We start from the raw sequence: 8,802 nt of genomic DNA on the forward strand, positions 1-8,802 counted from the left end.
AACATTCAAGCACTCAATAAGAGTCCCCACGACGATCAGTAACTCTCTTCGATGTGAGACAAACTTCTGCTTCCCCGTCGACTAAATTCAGTGATGTTTGGAGAAGAAGTGCTTTTTTCTTGCGTCCTATTTTCTTTTCACAAAGCAATTCTTGATTGTGTGGAAGTAAATCTTTTCGAGGAGGGGCCCGCAATGGTCGGTGCAACCTTTTTTCTGGGACTTTCCGCCTCGTTAGAAAACCAATCCTGCTTTTCTGGTCCCAGATTGTTGGTCTGGTTCACCAATCTTGACAGCAATGGCTCTTTCAGCGGATGGATGGGCACAACATTCATCGAAAGATGGGCGAACATTTTGGCACAACGCAAAGGTGAGAGCCCACGTCAATCCACCCGTTTTTAGCCTTTCAAAAGACAGGAAAATCTACATGGGACAAGCCGGACTCACTCAAAAGTGAACTTGAAATGCTAATGGCATCACAGACACCCTGGAAAGTAAGATATCCTGAAACAATGCGTTCCACTCAGTTTCGTTGCAGGAGTACTCGTCAGCTGATGGCCGCCCCTATTGGTACAACAAGGAAACCAAAAAGAGTGTATGGGAGTGTCCGGAAGATGTCCAACTGTTGAAGCAAGAGGTGCGTTCTGTGTAGCAGCCACGGCATATGATTGTCATCAACAGGCTGATTGCGAATGGAGTGAATTTAAGGATAAACCGACGGCTAGCGATAGACTGAAAGTAAGATTGTTTCACCTCTTCATCAACATGCGTTTTTGACGGATAGACGCTTTTCAAGCTGAAGAACCTAGGAATGAAAACAAAGTGGGAAGAAGCATTAAATGCAATCAAACAGGACCCTCGATTCGTTTATTTTGCTTGTCTCTCAAATGGTGAGAAGAAACAGTCTTTTGCTGAGTTCCAGAATCAGCTTCAAAAATTGCAAAGAGAAAGGGATCGTGCAAAAAAAGTCGAGGTAAAGTAAATCCAGATGCGGCGATAGGAGTATCGACGATGATATCAGGGACGAAAGATGTTTTTGGAAGAATTAGCAAAGTGGCCCCCCCTCAACCCTGGGTCTCTCTCATCCGAGTTTGAAGAAGACAGACGAGGAGAATGGTGGATGAGCTGCTTTAGTCAATCAGAGAGGAGTGATTTATTTAATGAATTTTTGGAGGAGTGGGATTCAACTTTCTGGGAAAATCATCGCAACAACAGGAAGAAGCAAAGAACGGTTGTAAGAAGGCTTCATTCATTCAACTCCAAATTTGATTTCTAACAGGTTTTGGAGTTTTTGCGATCATCTCCCAAAATATCTATTGATTTACCGTACGTTACTCTCTCTGGTTTTCAGAGTGCTGTTCCCAATTTGGTTGCAGTTGGCGGGAAGCAGTGGAGATAGTCCTGGATCAGAAATCACTGAAAGGAATAGAACCAAAAGATTATATCAAGTGCGTCTACGTAAGGCCTTGCATTTCATCTTCTGGTTCTTTCCCAGTTGTTGGGAAGAGTTTGTTCACGAGGGAGAGCATGCTGAGCGGGAGAAGCTTAAAAAACTAGTTCATCGTCAGCGAAGAAAACGGAGAGAGAGGTTCACTTCGCTTATAGAAGTACGATTTCAAAGATGGTCCATTTGAATTTTGATATTTCAGAAATGTGTCGGAGATCGGAGCTTGAATGCCCGAATTCCGTTTTCTGATTTCATCAGTCAGCACCGGGATGATCCCGAGTACGTCGACTTGGTTGGCGTCCCCGTCGCTACTCCCAGGGAAATCTTTGAAGCTGAAACGGACGCATTAGTTGTGAGTGGCTCAAACGAGGGAACTTGACGTATTAAGCGTTTGACTTCAGGAATCTTATGAAGCTCAGAAGCAAATATTGAAGACAATTTTGAGATCGAACAACAATATTCGTGTAACTCCATCAACAACATATGAAGAATTCGTGGAATATTTGCAAGCCACAGAAGAAGCAAATCAAATAGAAGAGGTGGGATTTTTGCTAGTATTTACCGGTAATAACTCTTTCGTTCTGCAGGGGAATTTGCGGCTCTTCTACGACAGTTTGAAGAGGCGAGCTGCAAGAAGGGAGCGCGAAAAAGAGGAACTGAACGATCAGCAGAAAGACGACGGGCACCAAACAATTGAGTGAGTGATTCGGATTGAGTTAGTACTAGCAATAGTTTTGAGAAGTCTTGTAAATGCGTGTTGTGGATTTCTCATTCTTCTAGAACCGATCAAGCAAGAAGGAACAATAGCGAAGAGAATCGCGATGAATCGTCAGCAAGGGAATCTCTTCGGTATAAACGGCAACGAGAAAATGATTCTGATGGTCAAAGTAGTGATGAAGAAAAGGACCATGAAGAACCCTCCAGCCGAAGTCTGTCTTGCAGCGAGCGATCAAAGAGGAAGAAGCATCACCGTGAGGCTATTTCCTAGTGAGGGGATTCAAACCAGGAATTTCCTAGTTTCAAGTTTCTGAGGTTTAAAGCGGTGTTAAATGTGTTTTTCCTAGATTTTTCTTTGAACAAGTAGTCTTTACAGCCTAGTACTCAGAGAGAAAGTCGCGGCAGACTCGCATGAGACAGAACCCAAGACGGTGTGGACCACCAAGTCCCAAAGTGGTTATTCCAAAGTGGTTATTCCAAAGTGGTTATTCCCAAGTCGTTATTCCAAAGTGGTTATTCCAAAGTGGTTATCCCAAGGCGGTTATCCGAAGTAATCGTTAGCATGCTTCAATGTATGACTTCGAAACATGCATTTGTCCGAGAAATTTGTGAACAATAAAAAATACAAGTCGCATTTGCGCCAAAAGGAGTGTCGCATTTGCGTTATATGGAAAATACAAGTCGCATTTGCGCCAAAAGGAGTGTCGCATTTGCGTTATATGGAAAATAGAAGTCGCATTTGCGCGAGAGGCGCGAAAAAATCCTTCGATAGAGATAGAAACAAAACAGAACGAAATAGTCATCAGGGGAACACTATCCTACAGTTATCAATTGAGTGGCTCAGCCTTAGGAGCGTCACTGTCCAAACCATTTCCAGCGACGTCACTCAAGACCTTTTGATCTAACGCCTCGCCAACGACGGCAAGGTCGCGATAGTAGTGGAAAACCTTCCAAGTGACAAAAGCGCCCAAACCCGATGCAAGCCACAAGAAGATGCCAGATAAACCGAGAGCCACGACTGACGGCATCACGACGTCACACATTCCAGAGACGACTCCTCCTTTCAAGGACGTTCCAACAAATTGGCAATTGAAGTCCTCCAAGTTCTTATCAGCTTCGTCCATCAACGCTTCGAAGCTCCCGAATGTCGTCTTCTTCACGAAATCCATGATACCGGTGTTAGCGAGGTCGAACGCATCAGTGAGCGTCTTGGCAAGCTTCCCGTTGTATTCGGTAAGAGCTGCTAGAAGGTCAGCCCACGTGCACTTTGAATAATCGTCTTCTTGATCCACCCGGATAACATCGAATTTTGCATCTAGACGACGATCGGAAATTTGACTTGCTTTCCCAGTGTATCGCGCTCCTTTGCATCTTGATGTGAAATCTGGGAAGTACCTCTTGATGATGGTATCGAGATAGATGGCCCCTCCTCCTGCCTCTGTAAGTTCATCGAGTATCCTTTTTGCTCCTTCAGGAACAGCACCGCCACTAAAAAGCTTCGACTTGAACGGGGTTTTGGCTCGTATGGCGATATCAAGAGATTGTCCCATGAACCAATCATTGTGCATTAGTGTGGACAGTATTTGAACCACCGCTTTAACATTCTACAAACAAAACAGTTTCCAGGGCTTCAAGACTCATGGTACCAACCTGATTGTCTTCCGTCTTCAGAGCGACCAATAGCTTCTGGAATCTTGGATCCTTAAACGGATGTTGCAAAGGAGGGAAAGGCTTCGACGGAATCTCTTCCATAGGCCCTGAATCCGCGGAAAGGACAAAAGCCTTCGGATCCCTGGAGTCGCACAGTCCTTTATCCGCGAGATAGAGAGGACAGAAGAAGTCAAAGTCGATGGTTTCATCCTTCTCCTTTGCAATCTTTACGAGACGGTTCAACTCGAGTAATGCTTTCTCGGAAGACACAGCGTTCGGAAATAACTCTTTGAAGGCGTAGGATACCAGTTTGATGATATCCGCTAACGGAATACTGCCTCCTTCCCCGCTGACAAGGGCGTCGAGAGGGCCTATGATGGCGTAGTCAGGGCGGCCACTCCATGGGAAAACATGATCAACACCGGTCTGAAACCGAAACATGCAGAGAAATTGAAGAAGAACGAGGAACTCACGACGACGACCTCAGCCGTGACACCGGCACTCGTAATTGTAAGGAATGCTCGATCAGTGTACACCAACTCAGCGGCTGACTGAGCAATAGACGCAAGCGTTCCGGTCTTCAGGCTTTTAAATTTGAGATCCAGCGTGTCCTCGACAGTTTTGAGGAGACTCATTTCCGTGGTACCGATCGCTTGTTTCAACTTCTCCATGAACATCTTGATTCCAAGAGTAGCCGCCACATCACCGTCACCGGTCTCCTTGACACAGCAATCCAAGACCGAGGGAATACTCGTCTTTCGTGATACGGTTTCGTTCAGAAGGGAAGGAGGGAAGACACCCCAATTTCCTTGGTCATACGCAACTTGTTCAACGAATCCACACCCGTCGCTGCCTGCGTTTCCCGCGAAGAAGAGGACTGAGGACATGAACAGTGAGAATCCCGAAAAGACCAGAAGAACGACGTATGTCGCGCCCAAACATGAAGTCATTTTGTGGGACGGAATTGTTTCCGTCCGGATCTTTTTATTGAGAGTGAAGAAGACAGCAGAACCACCGACCGCAAAGAAGAGAGCAAGAATTCCCAAGATACAACTTATGGCAATAACGGCAGTCAATGCAGACCAGACCATAGGCCAGACGGTTTTCTCCCACATAATAATCAATTTCGCCATCACAAAATCCACATCACCAAGAGACGTTGCGGAATTATCGGCAGTCGCAAATGCTTCTGCCAGCATCACAGAATTTCTTCCGAGATACGTCCCAAGATTCTGTTCGAATAGCTTGATTCCAGACTCCGTTGTTGTATCAAGGTCAGTCGCGTACGTCTTCAGCATCGATGGAAGAAAGTGGCGATACATCATTCTCACTGGCTTCTCATATTTACTGAATAAGAACTTGATATCGTCGGTTTCGAGGTTTGGATAGATATTGTCGAAAAGGAGCGCCCCGAAACCTTCTGTTGCAATTGCGCCGGCAAAACTCTCAGACATCACGCGATCCCGGGACCCTCTTAGAACGGAAACCAATGACTTCTCGTTCCCGTTGAAAGCGAACATAATCTTCTCACAAAGAGGGCAAAGTTGTTCAGAATCAGCTAACGACCGTCGGCCTGCGGGTTCTTCACTGGGTGCACCTGGCCGGGGATTAACTGTCTCTTTGAGCTTTGACATAACAAGCCACTGGGGATGAGATCCTTTCCAATCTAAACTGACGTCGGATGCAGCATGCATCTTTGTTGCGCCAAAATAGTGACCCTTCATCGACGTCCAAAAATCGCACGCCAGTGAATTCCGTCCATAAGACAATTGCGCAGAGTAAACGAAGGCGACGATACCAATAGCAATCATCGCAATGAGTCCAAAGAGTGAGAGAACTTTGTATCCCGTCGTTTTACACGTCTTTAGATTGCTCAGAGGTCTTCGAGGGCGATCAGTACAAGCTCCACCGATTTTTCGAAACTTGCTTCTAAAACATTTCATCAAGGAGAAGGCGAGAGAAATGGTTAGAAGGAAGATGATAAAGGTGATGACGGTATACGCGATGAGGCCCCCCTTGCTCATAACATAAGATCCCATGTTCGAGGACTGAACAGCGTGGGTGAGGCGCTCCACTCCTGATTGCGATCCAAATGTCGAGAAGAGTGATTTAGACGCCGCATTAGGGAAGACAAGAAGGCCGTTTTCGAAAGAGTTGGGATCCCTGCAATATTGAGCGATTTTCTCATCGAACATCGGCGACCAGGAAGCGTAGTTTCCATCAGCATGAGGGTACCACTCGGTGTCCCCGGGACCGATTGAATTGAATGAAGCGAAAGGCATTGTAACGGAGACAAAAAACCGTTGAATTTGATACAGAAATAATTACAGAAGATTTGAAATCAAAAGATCAGAAATTGATTTCAAAAGAGTCGCATTCAATTGAAAACAAAAACGAGGGCGAAATTGACCCTTGAGAAAGATTGTCGCGTTAACAAAAAAGAATTAGAGTGCTGAAAATCCAGCAAAACGGTCAGTGTGAATCTGCCAAAAACGTCCTAGCCGATCTAACTGAACCGCAACAGGACGCGTCAGGCACCATGTCCCAATAACATGCGGTACGCTGCTCAACGCCAGTTGTTGGAGACTCGTGACACACTTGTTATATCAACTTAAAAAAGTTTTGTAAAAGAAAAAGACAAAAAAAGGAAACTTAAGCTCTTAATCGACTAAAGCGCCATTCAGAAATAAAACTTGAAGTGACCATCTGACTTTAAGACGCCAAAGTAGAACCACACGAATGATAGCAAGCAGTGAGACAACAACTGCTGGACACAAAATTGCAACAGTTAAATAGTAAGGATCCCGAGGGAAGACCAACAGAAAATCATCTCGATTAAAGTTGGTTAAACCGCTCAATGACGAAACTCCAAACGGAATGATAAAAAACCGAATAACGATCCTATAGTAGACTCATTGATATATTTGACAAAGGCGGTTCTTCCTCTAGCTCATTGATATATTTGACAATGTGGCTCACCCCCAGTCGATCTTCATTTCCACGGTGTCGATACTTTCGCCGTACTTTCTTAACTCAAGGAGAGCGCGTGCGTGTCGATGATGTCGGATCGAACCACGTCGACGGGGCACAGTGACAGATTTGTACGCGTTCGCATTGAGACCAATTCCGACTAAAATGCTTGCAATTGTCGCTGATAACCAGACTGTTGAAGGAGATTGTGCCGCAGTCATCGCAACAATCACTGCCCAGTATGTAAAGTAAACCTGAATAATAAAAGTGAGAAGAGATCGAAGGGAAAGTCCCTCACCCACAAAATCATAAAAGGCAGTTCAGTGATTTCCAACAAACGTTGCGTTCCTCGTCGAATAGGATGTTCCGGTATGACACGGACATCGTATCGATATCGCGAAGGGTCGTCTTTTGCTTCCATCATGCAAAATTTGACAAAACCTTGTGTCATGCGCGAGAAAAAGGATGGCTGATAATTTCGGCACACCATGGCGTGACTGTCGTGGTCATCGTCTCCGTCAATACTGCCGTTGCGCTGCTTCTGTTTGTTCTGTGGAACCACTCGCAATGGGCAGGTCGCGCAATTGCGGCAAGGACATTGGCACAGGGTGCTGCAGGTCACTTGGCTTGGCTTATTAGCGTCAGTCTCGCTGGCCGTGCTCTCGGCAGCTGTTGGGCTGGAAAAATCATCCGAATGCAGTTCTTGAGATTGATGCAAATCAGGATTCAACACTCGCAGGAGTTTGCGAGAAGAACGGGGAGATTGGTGGGGGATTGCATGCTGCCAATCACTTGATGAGCATGTCACTCTAGTGCTTCCAACACTCGCATGAGACGTTTGACGCGACGTGTTGAAAGACATACTATCGCTATCATTGACTGTATTATCTATGCTTGTGGCAGTACTGGATGCATTCAAGGTCGAAGGTGAAGTCGTTCTGACTGACTTGCTGTTGGAAGCGCTAGTATTTGATTCAAACGTACGATGACAATTCAAACTTATTTCCGGATGTTTGGACTGGGTATCCGCAACGGCCGGAGGCCAGAGAATTGACAACAATGGCAAACGAGATCTGGAAGGGGCATCCTTTTGACTTCGAACTCTTGCCGTTTCTGGAGATGGATGAATTTGAATGATTCTGTTTGCAGGAGGAAGCTGTTCAGTGGCCGTATTTGAAGAACCCATGACTGAAAGAGCTTCCTGAGTCGCGGCGAGAAGAGATTGAAGTTTGAGATCATCAGAATTGTTGTTTGGTGTGGCTGTTTTTGCTAATTCCATTGAAGGGGTCAGTGAGGGTTCTTCATTGAAGGTTGGTGTTGTGCTGACATTCAATCCAGATGATTTTCCGATGTCTTCTATGATTGAATCAGATTTCGGAGTAGTGATTGTTGCTCTTCCCTTTCTCCATTTTAATTGATGGTTGGCGTTTTCTTGTATGACTAACTTTATTATTGGTGATTCTGTTGACTGCAGTTGTTGCTCTCTTTGAGTTACATTTTCTGTTTGACTACACATTTTTTACTTCTCTAAAAAACAAATCCCCAAAGTGACAAAACAAATACCGAAAGTGACAAATTTTACAAAAGCTGGGCCTGGTGATAACAAGCAAGCAGCCGCGGTCCGCATATGCAAGCAAAACAAGTGACAGACAGTGCTGAAAGTTCTAGAGCTTATGGCGGCCTGTCGCGCGGTGTTTGCCATGGCACATTCATTAATCACGCTAAAGCGTGGCGAACTCAGGGGCACGTACTCATGGAACTTGGGAATGATTGCACAAACACATAAATGTTCCTCGACAAACAGGTGACAGAAACCTGCTGGCGCACATCACCACATCTTCAATTTTCTCTAATTTTTGAATCTCGCATCCAGCTCCAGGATGCTACTGCTGAGCCTTGTGTTCGCTATCACCTTTCTATGCCCCGCACTTCACTGCCTGCCATCATTTCTCGCCAAATTCCCGAATTTCCCTCCATGGTGTGAAGGAGCGAAGACGAACTCCGGTAGAGCGTTTGGCCAT

At 45.5% G+C, this 8,802-nt stretch overlaps 1 protein-coding gene across 1 annotated transcript; it reads left to right on the forward strand.

Moving 5' to 3' along the window:
* The first annotated feature begins 594 nt into the window (after positions 1-594).
* LOC129617179 (pre-mRNA-processing factor 40 homolog A-like) lies at positions 595-2,432 on the forward strand. The gene is made up of 4 exons (XM_055532551.1): positions 595-735; positions 1,647-1,796; positions 1,846-2,141; positions 2,225-2,432. Exons 1-4 carry the CDS (start codon positions 595-597, stop codon positions 2,430-2,432), a joined length of 795 nt encoding a protein of 264 aa, XP_055388526.1.
* The last annotated feature ends 6,370 nt before the right edge of the window (positions 2,433-8,802 follow it).

The sequence above is a fragment of the Condylostylus longicornis genome, unplaced genomic scaffold, assembly GCF_029603195.1.
Source record: "Condylostylus longicornis isolate FDR11 unplaced genomic scaffold, ASM2960319v2 ptg000438l, whole genome shotgun sequence".
Taxonomy (NCBI): Eukaryota; Metazoa; Arthropoda; class Insecta; order Diptera; family Dolichopodidae; genus Condylostylus; species Condylostylus longicornis.

What these genes read in the sequence shown, in the direction of transcription:
- LOC129617179 (XM_055532551.1), top strand. Translation starts at nt 595, where the DNA reads ATGGGAGTGTCCGGAAGATGTCCAACTGTTGAAGCAAGAGGTGCGTTC. An exon ending in CGGCTAGCGATAGACTGAAA is followed by an intron (nt 736 to 1,646) that starts GTAAGATTGTTT and finishes TTGATATTTCAG; the next exon opens with AAATGTGTCGGAGATCGGAG. An exon ending in CTGAAACGGACGCATTAGTT is followed by an intron (nt 1,797 to 1,845) that starts GTGAGTGGCTCA and finishes GTTTGACTTCAG; the next exon opens with GAATCTTATGAAGCTCAGAA.